Source organism: Muscardinus avellanarius (assembly GCF_963383645.1).
Source record: "Muscardinus avellanarius genome assembly, chromosome: 10".
In the NCBI taxonomy this organism is placed as follows: Eukaryota; Metazoa; Chordata; class Mammalia; order Rodentia; family Gliridae; genus Muscardinus; species Muscardinus avellanarius.
The window spans coordinates 100176664-100195462 of NC_137796.1; the positions used below are offsets into that span (position 1 = coordinate 100176664).

The following is an 18799-nucleotide window of genomic DNA, read 5'->3' on the forward strand; positions in this document are numbered from 1 at the left end:
AGCGGGAGGAATGCGCGTGCGCACGGGCCTCCCGCGCCTGCTCAGTGTGCAGCCAAGATCTCTGGAAAGCGGGGAGGTGCTGATGGAGAGAGAACACCGCTGGCTGCGCCCTCAACCTCTGGGGCAAAGGCCTCGGAAAGCCAGGCAGGATGGGAAAAGCCAACAGAGGCGCCCTGGCAGGGCGGGGTAGCAGAACCACCGTGCTTTTCTTTTTTGTACTGGGGATTAAACCCAGGGGCATTCTACCTCTGCACTATACCCCCAACCCTATCTTATGTTTTTATTTTCAAACAGAGTCTAAGTGGCTGAGGGCCTTGCCAAGTTGCTGAGGCTGGCCTTGAACCTGTGATCCTCCTGTCTCAGCCTCCCAAGTACTGGGAGGACAAGAATTTTCCTGATTCCTGATGTTCTCCCGTAATTTGCAAACTTCTACAGTAAGCACGAGCTGGCTTTATAATAGGTTAAAACAATTATAGAAGAATTATTTATGAAAGAATTATTCTTCAGTAAAAAATAATTTTGCCCAAGACCTGGAAGAGGAATTCACCAGGAGACTGAGAGACGGGTCAATTGAGCTGCGGAAGCTAAAGCCTCCTGCTTGGCGAGGGAGCCTTTCCTGGTGGCGTCAGGTCAGAGCCCATCGGGACTTCCCGATCCTGGCACGACTCTGCTCGCCAGCCCCGGGACGCTTCCATGTGTGGCCAGGGTGGTGGGGCCAGCTTGGCACTGTGAATGATTAGCTGCATGGCTGGCCTCTGAGATGCCAGCCATAACTCCTGCTCCAGTTGTGACAACCCAAAATGTCTCCAAATGTGGACAAATGTCCAACTTGCTCCCCACAGAACATCTCTGATACAGGTCTTCGGGTCCTAAGAGAGAAGCCAGGGGCGGTAGTGCAGTGGTAGAGAGCTTGCCTAGCATGCATGAGGCCCTGGGTTCAATCCCCAGCACTGCAAAATATTAAAATCATGATAATAAAAAAGAAAGCTGGGCGTGGTGGCGCACGCTTGTAATCCCTACGCTTGGGAGGTGGAGACAGGAGGATCGTGCTGGTTCGATGCCAGCCTCACTGGCTTAAGAGACCCTGTTTCCAAATAAAAATATAAAATAGGTCTGGGAGTGTAGCCTGGAGAAGGGTTTCCAGGAACCACAGTACCTCCAAAAAAAAAAAAAAAAAGAGAGAAAAAAGAAAAATAAATAAAAAAGAAAAGTCCAGAGGTATAAAAACTACATTGTGCCTTCAAGTTATGAAAATTAAAGAACCAATTTCTATACCTCTCTTTGCCATGCAAAATAAATGATACATTTCCCAGCAATCAGTGTAGCAAATGTTGAGGGGGGCAGTTTCTCCCCACCTGGACTTCCTCTTCTTCGGCACACTGAGAATCGCCTCCCCGCTCCACCCCCACTCCTTGGCTGCCTGGATGTTCTAAAACGGGCCTGACGAAGCCGACATGGAAAGTTTCCTTCAGGAGAAGCCAAAAGAGTGTCCGAGAGAGCTCCGAGGTCACTGACGTGCTTGGCTGAGCCAGCCAGATAAAGTCCTGGTGCCAAGACCCCGGGGAGGTGAGCTGGGGGGGCGTCCAGCCTGATTTAGGGCCCGCATGCTGTGGCCCATCCCGGGGACTGGACTGGGGGCTGAACCCTCGGAGGGCGAAGGCGGTGAGTGCTATTTTCGCCACTAAATTAAGTGCTGATGTACACAGAAAAGAATGAGGAAACTGGCCGCACTGCCCGCCCTGTTCGAGAGCTCTGTGTAAGCCGGCGAGGGGCGGAGGGAGAGGGAAACCCCTTAGAGATGCTTCTTGTTTACCTGGATAGAAAGGGGACGGGGAGAGGGATGAACTGATTTCATTCGGTCACAGCCCACATGCCAGCCTCAAGGTGGCTCGTCAGCAGGTCCGTGGACACACCAAACGAGAATTTGCCACGACCCACCTTCTCGGATGAAGAGACAGAGACCGAGAGCAAATAGGCCCGACTTAAGGCAGAACTTTCCAACCAGAAAGGCACAAACTGCAGAAACTCGTTCCCATGAGAGAACGTAAAAGCTGAAGGAAGGGAACGTCGGCTAGCACACATGGGCGGAGAGCCACAAACACCCTTTCTGTTCACAGCAACAGCATTCATAAAAGCCTGGGGGTGGAAACAACCCAATGGCCATCCCCAGATGCACAGACAAAATAAACGCGGTCTGCCCATACGGGGGAATATCACTCAGCCATAAAAAGGAATGGGGCGGGGGAAGCCAGTCACCAAAAGCCACCTGGTGCGTGACTCCGGTCACGTGAAAGCCCAGAATAAGCCAGTCATAGAGAAAGAGCCCACTAGTGGCTCCCTAGGGCTTCAGGGGGCTGGTGAGAAATGGGGTTTCCTTGGGGTGATGGGTGCACAGCTCTGTGAATACACTAGGAACCACTGAACTGCAGGATTGAAATGGCTAGTTACAGAGCATGTGAAATCTTTCTCAATAAAGATGTCTTTACAGGTACTAGGAGCCCTGCAGGGCCACTCTGACACAGAGTTGTGAATGACCCCCAGCCCCAGGAAGGTGCAAGAGACCAGCCCTGCAGGGGCATGAGGCTGCGTCCTCAGGCCAGCGGCTTCCTCTCTGCCCCTTCCCATGGCTCCCACTGCACTCAGCCAACACCCAGGGTCCCCGCTGTGAAGGCCACAGGGCGCCCACCCGATTTCCCGGCTGGCCTCCTTCTGTTTCTTAAGCTAAGATGCTTACACTGGTCGTGAATGCCTTTGTGCCTGCTGTTCCCCGTATCCTAACACTGTTCCCACATCCTGTCCCACACCCAGGGCAGCTCTGAAGAGGCTTTGGAAGGCCTGCCAGAGGCACCAGCAGCCAACCTCGCTCCTCAGTCCCACCTGCTGATCTCTGCGTGGCACTTCCAGCTGCCTCCACCTGTCTTTGTTGACTTGTCCCTGTCTCTAGGGAGCGACCCTTTTAAGGTCCACAAGGGCAGGGAATTACCTGTATCTTGTTCACTGCAATCCCCCCTAGACTTAGAACAGAACCGCACAAGGGTGAACTGCCTCCCCCTAACGACCCTATGTGGAAGTCCCAGCCCCCGGCACCTCGGGAAACTGACTGCGTGTGGTGACAGGGTCTTTGCAGGGGATTAGTTGAGGTCTTAGGGTAGGAGGTGGGCCTGCCTCCTACATGACCCGTTTCCCTATAGAAACTGTAGACAGGAGCACAGCAATGGCATCAAGGGAAGACCGAGGAAGCAAAGGGGCCTGGGATGCTGGAGCCAGCAGAGGCCCGCAGGCCTGGTGCGCTCCCCGCCGTGGGAGGGCCGCCTGCCACACCTGTCTCAGACTTCCAGCCCCCGAACAGCGCGCTGATAAATCTGCCGCTCAAGCTGCCCGTGTGCGGCGCTCCTGACAGCGGCCTGGGGCTCAGCTCAGTGGCAGAGCACTGGTCTAGCACAAACAAGGCCCTGGTTCTATCCCCAGCACCAAAACATAAGTAAATAAATAAAAACAGTACAAGTATTTAGCACAGAGTAGATGCTGAATAAATCCCTGAATGGCTTAATAAATCAACAGCAAACAGCTCTTTCTCAGCAATGCCAAGCCCCAGGGCCACACACCAGAGCTGTGCAGGGGCGGCCCTGCAGCCTGCCCTGGGGGCAGTCTATCTGAGTCCTGTCTGGAGAAGGATGTAAGAAACCAGGCCCAGAGGCCCGGGGAGCCTAGGATTGGCTCCTGGGGAGGCGGGCAGGGTGGGGCGGGGGACCTCTCTTTAGTTTCACTCTTTTTAGCCACAGCTGACACCAAAGCAGAGTCCTCTCCACCAAACGTGGCCACTTGGGCTCAGAAATGCCTCGGGGACGGCTTCCCTCTCCTCGTCAACCTGGCCACAGTGCCCAGACAGGAAGCCGGCAGGGGCCCCTCTGAGATGCAAGGGCACCCGAGAAGGCTGCAAACCAACTGATAAGGGAGATGGCATCCTTCCAAGTCCGCCAAGCCCAGAAGTCTATGGGGACGTTAAGCATTAAAGGTGCCTCAGCCACTAACCAGCTTTCAGAGTCCCAGTCTGTGTGGCCGGTAACGAGCAGGTGTGCGGTGGCCCAGCAGGTGGCAGCGACAGTCACCCTTCCCAGAGCAGTCAGGGCAACCAGTACGGCCCGTGGAAGAGCCAGGCGGACCCCCTCCATGACGTCTGTCCTGCGCTGGGAGAGTGTTTCTGCCACGCCACAACCTTATGGGTGAGGAAGCGGCCTCCCTCCTGGGACTGGAAGGGCGGCCGCAGGGACTCGCCCATCCCGGCCACGGCGGAGCGCGCTTCAGCTGCCGGCCTGCACATCTGTCCTGGCTGTGCCACCTGTCACGGTCCTCTCTCAGCATCCTCAGAGCCAGAGGGGCTGTGATTAGCACCGTTTCCATTTTTGCCAGGAGGACCCTGCGGTTCCTGGATCACCGGCTCCTTCGCAGGAGAAACTGGGTTCAGCTCACCAAAGCCTGGTGAGCCTGTGCCCCCATGGCAAAGTGCTCGGTGCCTCCTCGGCTCGGCCCAGCCCAGTTTCCTGAGGAGCTGACCCAGGCCAGGTGACGGGAACCCCAAAGGGGCAACTGAGCCCCGGAGACTCCACCCCAGGCTGCACTTACTGTCGTCCTCAGCGGCTGGCTCCTGCTCGGTGCTGGCGTAAGTGCGCAGGTACTCGGCGAAGGCACCGTCGCGGGCCAGCAGCTCCTGGTAGGAGCCCATCTCTGAGATCTTGCCGCCGCTCATGACGATGATGACGTCCACCTGCGGCAGGTAGCTGATGCTGTGCGTGACCAGGATCCGCGTCTGCGGGCAAAGCCGAAAGCCCGCAGTGTCAGCAAGGGTGCGTGGGGTGAGCTACCAGACCCAGGGACGGAGCTCAGGTGTGAAGGGGAGTGGGCAGAGCCTCTGCCCACACCAGGGCCCTGGCAATGCCCTGAGGGTGGGGGCAGGGAGCCAAACCAACAGAGACCCCCGCCTCCTCGGGCTCTGGGCGTGGAGGAGAACCAAGTAACAGACACGGGTGGGGGTGCTGCCAAGCAGTGAAAACCGGCGCTGCTATATTGCAATTGTGGGTGTGTGTGTGGGGGGGTACAAGTTTAACAAGGGTAATGGAAAGGCATTTCTGAACAAAACTGAAAGGGCAGGGGGGAAAGGGACCCATGTAAGTGTGTGGATGATTCTGCAGGCTATGGCCTAGTGTTTTCTTTTCTTTCTCTCTTTCTTTCTTTTCTCTTCTTTTCTTTCTTTTTCTTTCTTTTTTTGGTGGTACTGGGGTTCCTGGAAGCCCTTCTACCTCCGGGCTACACTCCCAGACCTATTTTATATTTTTATTTGGAAACAGGGTCTCTTTAAGCCAGTGCGGCTGGCTTCGAACCTGCGCAATCCTCCTGTCTCCGCCTCCCAAGCGCAGGGATTACAAACGTGTGCCACCACGCCCGGCTGGCCTAGTGTTTTCAAGTCACTCTCCCTCTCTCCCTCCTGAGAAGACAAGAAGATGGGGCAAAATCTGTATGTGTCTATATTTCATTATACTTATTTATTTTGCAGTGCTGGGGCTGCAATGTATCTATGTTACCTATGCATCTGAAAGTCTACCAAGACAGTCGTCACCATTAATAGAAGTCAATACAATTCTTCTTAAAGGGCCAGATGGCCGGTGTTCTCGGCTTGATGGCCCTGATGGTTGCTGGTGCTGTGGCTCAGGCCTGCAGATGTGGCAGAAGTAGCCACGGGTGGCGCCCAAGAGAGTGGACAGCCCGGGCCCCCACGGTGCTGCACTTACAGACACAGACATTTAAAATGATAGATTTCTGAATGTCACAAAGTATTCCTTTGGAAACTTTAGTTTTTTAAATAGTTAAGAGTTGCTTATACAGAATTTTAGTGCCATCTGTGGGGATGCTTATAATAGGCAAAATGGCATACAGTTTCATATATATGTGTGCACATACACTTACATATATATGTATGTAATATGTAGTCCCTGGAATGTATAGCATGACAATCCCACTTAAAAAGTTCATACACAGCCGGGCGTGGTGGTGCACGCTTGTAATCCCAGCACTTGGGAGGCTGAGACAGGAGGATCGCACAGGTTCGAAGCCAGCCTCAGCTACTTAGTGAGACCCTTTTTCCAAATAAAGTATAAAATAGGTCTGGGAGTATAGCTCCGAGGTAGAAAGTCCCTGGGTTCTACCCCCAGTACCACAAAAAAAAAAAAAAAAAAAAGTTCCTAACACAGCAAAATCATTTAAACAAAATACAAACATCAGCCGGGCCAGCACTCCCAGCTCTGTACATGTTATGATGGACCAATGCAGTTCTTTCCCACCACCCTTAGAAAAAAGAGCGCGAGAGAAAGAGACACATCACGACAGCCCCAGCCTGCCGGGAGCCATACCTTGTTCTTCAGCATGCCCTTGGGGCCAACCACGTTCTCAAAGATGTGCTTTCCCACGTGGGCGTCCACGGCCGAGAGCGGGTCATCAAAGAGGTAGATGTCAGAGTCACAGTACACGGCCCGGGCCAGGCTCACGCGCTGCTTCTGGCCCCCCGACAGGTTCACGCCCTGGGGAGACACAGTAAGGAGGGTGGGTCTCCCAGGAAAACCCAGCATCCCAGAAACACACAGAACCGCCCGAGAGGGGCCCCTGCTCAGAGTATGGCGGACCCAGGCTGCCGCCTCCTGCTTCGGTGTGAGAGAGGCAGGGGTGAGGGAGTCAGCCCGCAGGAGCATGGCTTTGAGCCTCACATCCAGCACCAGATGCACGGGGGTAGCCCTGTCTGTAAAGCGGGTAAAAGGGTTGCTGCCCCGGCTGCCCAGCTACTTCTGTCACCACAAGAGCTTCTCCTTGGGTGGCGACTGATGCCTCGGCTCAGATCCTGGCAAGAAGTGGTGTGGAGGAGGTTGGAGCCAAACCCACTGAGGTCAGCGGACCTCAAGTGTGAAACAGAGCCCCTTCCCACCGAAGCCAGCCTGGCAAAGATGACCATAGTCCCACAGTTCCACAAAGAGGAGAGTAAGTGATCTACATTGTCAGCCATGCCAACTGGAAGATGTTTGTTACACAGCAACAGCTGACTGATGCAGGGGCCAGCACTGAATCTGTACTGACCTTCTCCCCGATCTCTGTTCGGTCCCCGCTGGGCAGAATCTCCAGGTCTGGGAGGAGCGCACAGGCCTGTATCACAGCTTTGTAATAGCGATCCTGCATCTGGCTCCCGAAAAGGATGTTTTCTCGGAGGGAATCATTCTGAATCCAGGCCTGCTGGGGCACGTAGGCAACCGAGCCCTATGTGGCAGATGGAGAATGAGGTGAGACAGACAGACAGACAGACAGACAGAAAGATGGACCTGATCAACAGGACAGCAGCACCATCCACTTGCCAGGAGAGTCCTGCCGCACATGAGGGAAACTGAGTCACACGGAACCACAGGTGCTAGGACCCATAAGAGGCTAATCACTGACAACAGTATCAGAGGTTAAAAAGCTGAAATCCTTTTTAAGGAGAGTATGGTTATATATCTAGTAGGTTATCTACTAAATGTCTACAACAGCAAACAAAACCCGTCTCCACAGAATGATGTTCCTGGTGGGACCTAAAATATCATCTGATTAGTGGTCAATGCTAGGACACAGATACAGAAGAGGCCTTTAAAAGTGCTTTAAGCCTTGCATTGGTGGCACATGCTTATAATCCAGTACCTGGGAGGCTGAGATAGGAGGACTAAAGGTTCGAAGCCAGCCTCAGCAGCTTAGAGAGGCTCTAAGCAACTTAAGACCCTATTTCCAAATATAGAACAGGTCTGAGGGTATAGCCCAGAGGTAGATGGCTTCTAGGTTCCATCCCTAGTAGCGCGCGTGCGCGTACACACACACACACACACACACACACACACACACACACACACACTGCTTCAAGCCAGGTGTGGTGGCACATGCTTGTAATCCTAGTACTTGGGAGGCTGAGACAGGAAGGTAGCAAATTCAAAGCTAGCCTTGACAATTTAAAAAAGCTCTCAGCAACCTAGTGAGACCCTGTTTCCAAATAAGAAATAAAATCAGGCTTGAGGTGTAGCTTGGAAATAGAATGCCTCTGGGTTCAATACGCAGTACCAAAAAAAAAAAAAATTAAATGCAGATTAGATGAGTGTCACGGTACACAACTGCAGTCCCAGTAGTGGGAGGCTGAGACTGGAGGAGTGTAGCTTCAAGGATAGTCTTAGCAACTCAGCAACACTCTCGGTAAACTAGCACATGGTACTAGGGATGGAACCCAGGGGTATTCTTCCTCTGACCTATGACCCCAGCCTGACTTTATTCTTTTATTTTGAAGCAGGATCTAAGTTGCAGTGGACCTTACTAAGTTGCTGAGGCTGGTGGCTAACCTGCGGTCCTCCCATAGCAGCCTCCCAAGTACTGGGATAATAAGCCCGCACCACTACACAGGGCTTCCTTGATAGAAGTTAAACAAAGACCTCGGTGTCGAAGGAGCCCCTGACAAAGGCGGTTTTGCTTATATTTCCACAGAACATAAGGTGTTGAAAATAGCAGGAGAACGAGGACCAGGCTAAGGGTATTTGTTTTATGAGTTTCAGTCATAAAAGTGCGAAAACTGATTTTAAAAATCTTTGTTTTGAACAAGACAGAAAGGTGGAGAAAGCCGGGCGTGGTGGCGCACGCTTGTAATCCCCGCGCTTGGGAGGCTGAGACAGGAGGGTCATACAGGTTTGAAGCCAGCCGCGCTGGCTTAAGAGACCCTGTTTCCAAATAAAAATATATTTAAAAAAATAAATAAAAATAAAATCCCAGCCCGCCGGGCGTGGTGGCACACACTTGTAATCCCAGCACTTGGGAGGCTGAGACAGGAGGATCGCACAGGTTCGAAGCCAGTCTCAGCTACTTAGTGAGGCTCTCAGCAACTTAGTGAGACCCTGTTTCCAAATAAAATATAAAATGGGTCTGGGAGTATAGCCTGGAGGTAAAAAGCCTCTAGGTTCCACCTCTAGTACCACACACAAAAAAAGAAAGGTGGAGAGTAAGTTAGTCTCACGAAGAGATGGGGAGGCGCGGGGGAGTCGGAGCACAGCATGTGGGAAGGACAGACGAGGTCAAGGGGACTTGGCACGTTCAAGGAGCAGGAAGGTCAGTGTGACTGGAAGGCGTGGGTCGGGCAGGGAGGGGAGACAGCCAGGGGCTGAGCCAAGGGCAGCACGGGCCACTCACGCCACGCCAGAGGTCACTCGGGTCCTTACAAGAAGGGCAACAGGGAGCCATCGAAGATTCCTGAGTCTGGGAGTTCTTGGGAGACAAGGCTGGGAGTCAAAACCAAGTACCCTGACTCTTGATCTAAATCTTCAAATAAACGGCTTTTAGCACTGGTTCTAATAGCCTGACTTGTGCAAGGCCAGAGTGTCAGAGAGCCTCTACCAGAAAACCCACAGATAATTCTTGCCCTGGCACGCACAAGCCATGCCAACAAAAATACTTGGGAAGAGTTAATATTTGAAGCCCATTTTCAGCACCACCCACACCAAGGCAAAAGAGTCAGTCACAGATCATTTCATGACCCAGATCATCAGTGGTGCTTGAACTGGAAACTGAGAGCGCCACGCGGGGCCCAGGACGCGGGGTTTCCTTCAGCACTCCCGCCAACCTTCCTGGAACTTTCAACTTGCACTTGAAAGTGATGAGAGACGCAGGTGCGGTGGCCCACACCTGTAATCCCAGTACTTGGGACGCGGGGACGGGAGGATCGAGGTTCAAGACCAGCCTCAGCAACTTAGCTAGGGCATTTCAAAAACATAAGTAGACATAAACAAACAATAAAGGGCTAGGGGTATTGTAGCTTGGAAGTAAAATGCTCCTGTGTCAGATCACCAACGAAGGAAAGAAAGAGGAGAAAGGAAAGAAGGAAATGATGGAGTATGTCTTAAAATAGCAGATAAGGGTCATTCATATGGACCTAACTACTATGATGTTTGATTTTGAAGAGATGTTATATAATCAACAAAAGGATTTGGACTGAAATAAAAACAGTGGCATAATCTAGCGTCCTCGAATGTGGATTCCACAAGAGAGCAGCTCTGGGGATGTAAGCAGCTGGTGTTCAGACAATGCACAGATGCAGGCAAGTGTATCTGGGACATGCTAGGGGTTAAACAAAGTTTAACAGGTCTTTTATTTTTCTCCATGCAGTATTTCTCAGGGCCTTTATAATAATAATTATTATTATTTAAACATTTGTTGCAAGTCTCCAAGAGGGAGGGGAGCCAAGAATATATAGTATTTCCCAAGCTTGCTGCAGCCTGGGGCTCTTTGTCCCCCAACTTCCTGCAAGATGTGTTCACTGCACACCGCACTCCAGGAAAGAGGGGTTTCAAACTTTAAGGTACTTATTTCTACACCAGGAAAAAGCATTCTGGGGAATGAGCCGCATGCAAACCACAGCTCCTGGTTTCCAATGGGACCGATTTATACAGCAACCTGCTACGCTCCTCCTTGGGGAATTTCAGAATTATCCAGTACTCTGTATTTAAAGCCATAGAACTGCAGTCTTTTTTGGCTCTGTGTTAGGAATTCAACAAAGACTTGGAATTTATTTTATTTTATTTGGTGGTACTGGGGTTCCTGGAAGCCCTTCTACCTCTGGGCTACACTCCTAGACCTATTTTTAATATTTTAATTTGGAAACAGGGTCTCTTAAGCCAGCGTGGCTGGTTTCGAACCTGCGCGATCCTGTCTCCACCTCCCAAGCCCGGGGATTACAAGCGTGCGCAGGTGGCATGCCCGGCGACCCTGGGAATTTAAATGGCGCTTCCTAAACAATGCTCTAAGGGAAGACGTAAACCACATGCGTCAACGTGTATCAGCCTGTTGTGTTTATAAGCAGCAAAACAGAGGAAGTGCAAGGTACAAAGATTCATGCACCAGAGACCGACGGGCTTCATGCACGTGGGCCTGAGAGGGAGGGAAGAAGGACAAAAGACGCAGCGGGGTCTTTGTGCGTTTGCTGTGCGTTTAATGAGCACCCACTCCATTATCAGGCGCTATTCTAAGAGCTGGGATACAGCAGGGAATAACTGATACCAAAACCCTGCCTTTGGGGATGGCACGAAGAACAGAATGGGAAAGACAGAGGGAGACCCTGCTACCCCAGGCCTGGCGCCTGGGAAAGTCATGAGAACCCAGCAGGGCCTCGAGTGCCCTCCATCCGCGCCTCCCCGAGTCCGCATCCTACCTTGAGGGCCACGTGCCCCTCCAACTTGTCCATCTCGGCCAGGAGGGCTGAGAGCAGAGACGACTTCCCGCAGCCCACCTGGCCCACCACGGCCACCAAGGCGCCTTCCGGGACGGTGAAGGAGATGCTGAAACGACAGCACAGGCCTGCCTCAGCCTCGCTGGGGAGTTGGGCTGGTGACGGCCACGGCCCCCAGCCCACAGAGGCGGGGCCGCCGCGCACTCTCAGGGTCTGCAATCTGGTCCTGCCATGTCTGCAGCTGAGCTCCGTCCAGTGCGTCGCCCCCCGGGGTTCCAGGTGTAAGTTGTGGTGTGGGCGGCGGGGGGCAGGGACCTGAGGGAGTCACCTTGAACTGCGACAGCTGAACACTGTCCTGAAGCACAGACCCCGCAGACAGGTCTCCTCCACCGGGCTGGGGGAGAGCAGGCCCCGCGCGAGGACACCGGGCGAGGGCTGGGGTGGGGATGGTGCTGAGCAGGTGGCGGCCAGGCCCAGGGGACCTTGAGGGGCGTGGCACTAAGACGCAGCACTGTGGCAGCTTGGAGCCACTGGAGGGCAGGAGGAGAGACTGACGGGAATAAATCTCAGTCTCAGAGACCGTCTCTACTGGCATGGTTCTTTGACAAATAATAGCTACAAATAAAGCTACAATAAGTGCAAGGCTCTACCAACAAGACCGGGGCCATTATGTGAACGTGGGTCAACCCAGATTGTGCCTGCACCCCGGGAAGGGAGCGCATGCAGGGCTGTGGGCCCCCTCCACTGTCATCCTAATGTCCACGTAGACTTTGCATTCACCCCCTGCTCACGTCTTAGGGAACAGCTGCCTGGTGCTGCGGGCTCCTCTGTCTCCTGGGCTCTCAGGGAAAAGGGGTCTGGGGCCTTAGGACTGGAAGCCCAGAGAGGCAGCTCCCGCCAATGCCCAGGTGAGACAGGAACACTCCTCTGGGCCGAATGCAGGAAGGGTCGAGCAGAGCAATGTTGAGGAGCTCGACTGGAGGAGGAAGACCCCTGAGGCCGGCCAGATGCAGCTCAGCTGTGAGCAGGAGAAGAGGGACAGGTGCAGATGAAGCAGGCAGGCCTCAAGTTAGACATAAGAAGGAATTCCTTACACATGCAATCCTACCAGGAATTTTCAAAGAGGGTATAAGGGGATAGATGGTTCGCTCAGAAGAATCTGTCACCTGCTTAATAAAATACAGCAGCAATTTTATAGCTATGGGGGATAAATGTCACCTCTTTTTTTTTTCCCTAAATGGCCAACTATTTACTAGTACTGTGGTCCAAAAATGCAAAGCCTGCCCTACTGGAGCCGTCCTGGCATCCCCGGCTATCTCGGCCATCTCTTGGACTGCCGGCTGCACAGCCTCGGTGGGTCCCACTGGACCAGCTTTCCCCAGGCGACACTCCAACAGCCGGGCCATGGGGGCGCTGAGAGAGGAACTCTGTGCTTCCGGCCGGCAGCTGGTGGGTGAAAGAGACCGACACAGACATTCGAAGGAACAGCTGCGTCATCAGGAACACTGTACGGCTCCACGATCTGGTTTATGTCATAGGTATCCGGGAACGAAGCAGGCACCGAGGGCTCCCGCTGCCCAACTCAGGGTCTTGCATTGAAGAACCACCTGCGGGGCTTCTGTGAGGCTGGGGTCCCCGACCACTCCAAAGGACCCGCAGGCTGAGGTAGGAGGCTACAGGATCTTGAAGCCTCGGGGGGCTAGCGTTACGAGCGAGGTGGGCCTATCCTAAGCTGAGGGGCTGCTTTGGGGCTGTCATGGCTGCTCCTATTGCTGGTTGTGCTTCTTCAAGCTGAACTGCCCGCTCCTAAACCTAACCTTCACCGGGCTCTCCTGTGGGGCGGGTTGTTGGGCTAGATTCTCCTGGATATGTTTATCTGGGACCACGGACAGTCTAAACGCAGCCTCCAGCTCTTCCTGCTGTTTGTGGGTGGAAGAGGTGCGTTTTGGAGGCTGCGTCCATAGTCTGGAATGGGCTCGGTCCTGCGCCGCCAAGTGCATGCTAGGATCATCAACAGCTGGATCCTTCACGATAAAACCGTATGGCAGAAAAGTCCTCGCGGGCGCTGTATCACAGGACGACGTGCAGGGCCGTGTTGGTGTATGGAAACCAGCTGGGGATCAGGTTAACGCTGGACTCGTTTAGGCAGATGAAGCGGTCAGGCTGGGCTCCTCGGGCCGTTCTGACATCTCATCTGCAATCCGCCGGCCTCTCTCCTCTTCGCCTTGGTCCGTGCTCTGGTCACTCTGGACTTGCTGCGTTCTTGGGACAAAGCATGGTCTTCCTCTTTCCAGGCGTTCGCACACATCTGCTCTTCCATTCTCTCCACTTCACACCTTCTCACCCTGCACAAGTCGGCTCAAGACAGACCAAAGACCTGGCGACCCTGTTGGTGTGCCACGTTTCAGTCCCGCCTGGGGGCCTTGCTCTGGAACCGTGCTTTCATTCATTAAATGTCACCTCTGAGAGGTTCCTTTGGCTCTGTATTTTGAGGATTCCTTGAGGAGACCTAACAAAGCTATTAATCAAGGCCTCCAGACAGGAAGAGGAGCAACTAACGCGCTGCCCGGGCGCGAGGTCATTCCTAGACAGTGTGCTGGAGATAAGGCCGCCATGGGCAGTGCCCGGGGAGAGCAGTGAGGAGGGTGCCAGGCAGAGGGGCTCGCAGAGGTGGGCACAACGGTGCTGACATGAGGGACAGAGGGCACCTTGCACCAGCCCAGAGCCAGCATGTCCAGGCTCTCTGGGCAGTGACTGGTTCAGGCAGGAGCACGTGACCCCCATCTGGGCCAATAAGAGGCAGGCAGGTCTGTCCTGCTGCGGATGAGTGTGGCCCGGAACTGTGGGGGCACCACACAGGGAGAGAAGGTCAGAGTAAAACAGCACAGAGAGAAGTGAAACAGAGGGATATGAAGAAGTCCTGTGGCCCTGGCCGGGGCCCTGGGCCATGCCATACCATACCTGAAGGTGAAGCGTCTCAGTTCTGGGAACCCCAAATCCTCACTTTGATGCCTATCTGGGCGAGGTTCCTGTCACTGACAGTCGGAAGCCCCTCTGTGCTAAGCGCCTTCTTATCTACTCCTTACAGCCTGAGCAGGTGTAACTGGACTCATTTCCCAGATGGGTAAACTGAGGCTCAGAAAAGCAGTGAGCCGTTCAAGGCCACAGGGATGATGAATGGCAGGTGATGCGACCCTCTGCCGGCCGGCAGCGTGCGCCCAAGCCTGCACCCTGGCTTACCCGTGCAGCGTGGGCGGCTCCCCTTTGGCCCAGGTGAACGTGGCGTTCTTCACAGTGATGCTGCTCATGTTCCCGCCTAAAAGCACCAGAGATGGCCCGTCAGGCGTGGCTGTGGGAGCAGGACCCGCCTCCCCTCATGGGGTGACCTCAGATGCTGTTAATGGCACTAGGCTTCGCCTGGCACCGTCCACCAGTTTCTAAATGAGACCCGCAGCTCTGGAGGCGGCTTCACACCCAAAGAGCAGAAGAAAACACCCAATATTCAGAAGGAAACTCCCGGAGGGTTTGGCCCTGTAGGGCAAGAGGCCATGCCACACAGACCTCGGCTCTGAAGATGCTGGCTGGGGTGCGGGACCCACGGGGCTCCTTCCCCACATTGCAGGCAGGTTTAGGGCAGTCTAGGGGAGAACAAGGGGTCCTCAGGTGAACCTCCCTCCAGGTTAGGCCACACTGCACCCTCAGGGACCTTCCTCTGCTAGACGGGGCCCTCTGCCCCTCGACTGCTGTGTCTTGGGGTGGCCTCCCAGTGCCTTTGTGCATCCCCTCTCTGCACACCTCCCAACAAGTCAACCTCTCTTCCTTTTGTTTTTTTGGAGGGGGGTACTGGGGATTGAAACCAAGAGCATTTGTCTGCCTCGGTGGTATACCCCCAGCCCTTTTTATTTTTTGTTTTGAAACAGGGTCTCACTAAATTGCTAAAGCTGGCCTCCAACCCACGGCCCTCCTGTCTTGGCCTCCCAATTACTGGGATTACAGGCATGCGCACAGGATCCAGGCCCGACAGGCAAGTCCATCTTTCTGAATCACCAGTGAACTGAAAACCAGTGGGCTATGGGACAAGAAGTGCCACCCCCACAGTTGGGGGCGGGCCTCGAGCAGGAGGAAGCTTCTGGTCCATGCTCAAGTATCAGGCTCCTCGGCACCAATTTTTGCTCCTTTGTTTTCCTTTTAATTACTGGTCCCTCCATGAAAAAACCACCAATTCTCTAAGTTAGGAGCCACTTGGCCAGGCTTGGTGGTACAAGCTTGTAATCTCAGTACTTGGCACACTTAGACAGGAGGGTTGCCAGTTCAAGGATCGCCTCAGCAACTTAGGGAGACTGTATTTCAAAATAATAAGTAAAGTAGGGGTAAGGGTGTAGCTTGAAAACAGATTGCTCCTGCATCCAACCTTCAGCACTAAACCAATCAACCAACCAAAAAGGAGCCACCTTCCAACCATCTAGAGATACTCCAGGGGCATGCACGTGGCCAAATGAAGCAGTAACTTCCCCCAAGAAGCCAGTATGTGTGGCAAGAGGAAGTAACTAGTTAATCTAAATTAACTTTCTCTTTTAGCATCTATAAAAGAAGAAACTGCTGGACCCAGGGCCTGTAGAATGCCAGGAAAGGGCTCTTCCGAATTGGAAGGAGCTACTGTGGGGGCCTTGGAAGGCCCTGCCGTCCGAGGGTGCGGGGCTCAGGAGGAGGGCTGTGCTGGTGGACCAGAGGCTCAGGGAGCCGTCGGGCTGGGCAGGAAACCTCCTCTGGTCCGTCCCCACTGCGGCCATGTTTTGCTGAGACACTGGTCCTAGGGTAGGTGGCACCGGTCCCATGTCCCGTGAGGCTACCTGGTCCTCAGGACAGTGGAAATCCAGGGCGGGAGATTCCAGCACCCATCTGGGCAGCGGTTCTAAAACAGGGTGACTGTGCCCCCATAACGTGTATCTGGCAAAGTCACAAGACACTTTCAGTTGTCAAAACTGGGGTGGGGCTGGGCATGGTGGCACACGCCTGTAATCCCAGTACTCGGGAAGCTGTGACGGGAGGATCACAGGTTCGAGGGCAGAGGAGGGTGGAGGCTTCTGGGCCAGGAGCCTGGCTGGGAGGCAGTGGGGTGTGGCCAGGGGCTGTCTCCCAGCAAGAAGGCAAAAGCGCCAATTCACCCTGGGGGACGTGCAAGACATGGGGAACCTCCCCGGGAATTCGGGAGGCCAGGTTCTGCAGAGGCCTGGCTCCCTGGCTGGCAGGCATTGCTGAGCAGAGCCACAGCGGGGTCTGCCAAGCACAGGCGAGCCGGGCATGGTGAGCGTGGGGCCGGCTGGCCGCACGCACCGTCTTTGGCAGGCCTTCGCTCGATGCTGTCGGGCTCCAGCTCCTCGTGGGAGAGAAAGATCCGCAAGCGTTTGAGGGAGACGCTGGCCTGCAGGGAGAGCAGGGAGGGCCAGGTTACTGTTAATAAGCACTCTTGCAAGACCTGCCCAGGGGAACTTTCAGCGGTTTCCCTGGGTGTGGAGAGACCACATCCTCTCCTGCTTCTGGGAGCTCTGCACCAAGCCTCCCTCACTTTAGAATATAAAGTTAAACAGGTTTGGGTTCTTATCTTTCTTCAAAAGCCGACAAAAGACAGTTAGGGGGGGGGGGGGAAGGACAAGGGGTGGCCCTCCGTGACAAGGGACTTCAGAAAACAAACCAGCCAAGGCAGAGGCCCCCATCCAAACAGGCGAGGTTCAGGCACCCCGAAGAACCTGAACAAGGACTGAGCTTTATTTTAAGAAGTGATTAGTAATTGGGTTTGGTATGATAATGGTGCTATAATTATGTAAGAAGAAATGGGAGCTGAGGTATTTATAGGTTTAGTGTCAACAGGTCTAGAACTTGCTTTAAAATTCTTCAGTAGAGAAAGCAAGCCGGAGCCGGGCGTGGTGGCGCATGCTTGTGATCCCAGCATTTGGGAGGCTGAGACCAGAGGATCATGGTTCACGGTCGGCCTCAGCTACTTAGTGAGGCCCTCTGCAACTCAGTGAGACCCTGTCTCTAAATAAAGAATAAATAATAGGGCAGGGGGGGTATAGCTCGGAGGTCGAATGCCCCTGGGTTCCATTCCCAGACCTGCAAAAAAAGAAAAAAAAAAGAAAGCCAGGCATGGTGGCTTATGCTTGTAATCCCCATACTTGGGAGGCTGAAAGAGGAGGATCATGAGTTTGCAGCCAGTCTCAGCAATTTAGGGAGGCCCTCTGCAATTTAGTGATATCCTATTTCAAAGATATAAGGCTGGGGGTGTACCTTGGAGGTAGAAGGCTCCTGGGTTTAATCCCCAGTACCAAAAAACAAAAAAGAAGTAGTGTGCCCTTCTTTCTTTGGGGATGACCAAGAGGGCCCTTTGGCTTGGTGTCCCTGACCCCAAGGCCCCATACCTGCACGATGCTGCTGATGACCATGGGCAGGATGTTCAGGGGGAAGCGGAGGATGTTGAACAGGGCCAAGGAGACGAAGGCTCTCTCGGCATCCAGGACGTTGGTCTTCTTGACGGTCACAAACACAGCGAACGTGGACAGGGCCACCTGTAAGCAGGACGCCCGGGGCTGAAGGATGTGCTTGTGGACGGATCACAGCCACAGCCCCCAGCCCTCCCCATGGCAGGGCGTGCCAAGATGACACAGGTGCTCAGAAACCCTGAGAGGACAGGCTGGATAAAGGAATGACGGCACCACAAGTCCTGGCCTCTCCCGCCAGCTCCTCAGCGACGAGGCAGGGAGAGTCTCACTTCTCTTCAACAACACAGGACGATCCCACCGCCCCACCTTGACCCTGCAGCTTGCTGCTTGAAACCCTCTTGCCTCCCTGCACCCGAGCCAAGGCAGCTCTGTGCTGTCCGTCACCGGCCCAGGCCCTTTCCTTCACAGCACCTGCCACCTCACGTCATAGCGTCAGGTGGCTTTACAGTCTGCGTCCTACACCCAACACCAGCTCCTCCAAGGGACTCCGTCTCTTACCCGGCTACGTCCGCAGTGCCTACAACAGTCCCTGAGGCTTAGCGACAGTGATGAGGACCCAGAGCAAGCTCATGTCCTCTGCCAGGCTTCAGCTCTCTCCTCTGAGAGACGCAGAGGGAAGATAAAGGGTACTGTTTAAAGTTCCTTCCGTTAGCCAGGTGTGGTGGCACACACCTATAATCCCAGTGTTTGGGAGGCTAAGACAGGAGGATTGCAGGTTCCAGGCCAGCCTCAGCAACTTAGGCCCTCAGCAACTTAGCAGACTCTGTTTCAAAATCAATAAAACAAAACCAGGAAAGCCAGCCAGGTAGGGTTCTGGGAAGTATCTGCCATCCCCACAAACACAGCTGGATTCATCCTAATCCCTGGTGGTGCCCAGAGCTTCATACCAGGGCTCAGAGACCACCTAACTTGGTCTGGTCTCCTGAGACGGCAGCAGCTCAGCACAGTTAAGGTTTTTCTCTGCCCGGAGAAAGAAATGGCCGAACAAGCCCAGGCTCAGCTTGGTGGGGGGAGAAAAGTGGACACGTCCCTCTCTCAC

General features: G+C 54.0%; 1 protein-coding gene across 3 annotated transcripts in view; it reads right to left on the reverse strand.

The window, feature by feature from the left end:
* Window positions 1-18799, reverse strand: part of ABCC1 (ATP binding cassette subfamily C member 1 (ABCC1 blood group)) — a gene marked incomplete at both ends in the record, with an annotated part of 144467 nt that overhangs the window by 27513 nt on the left and 98155 nt on the right. For 2 of the 3 annotated variants that reach the window (XM_080703019.1, XM_080703018.1), the window contains 7 exons: window positions 4624-4807; window positions 6405-6572; window positions 7120-7296; window positions 11246-11372; window positions 14504-14579; window positions 16598-16685; window positions 17680-17826. In XM_080703019.1, the coding sequence (XP_080559145.1) occupies window positions 4624-4807; window positions 6405-6572; window positions 7120-7296; window positions 11246-11372; window positions 14504-14579; window positions 16598-16685; window positions 17680-17826 (967 nt within the window). The remainder of the gene's footprint in view (window positions 1-4623; window positions 4808-6404; window positions 6573-7119; window positions 7297-11245; window positions 11373-14503; window positions 14580-16597; window positions 16686-17679; window positions 17827-18799) is intronic. The other variant, XM_080703020.1, reaches the window with a different exon arrangement.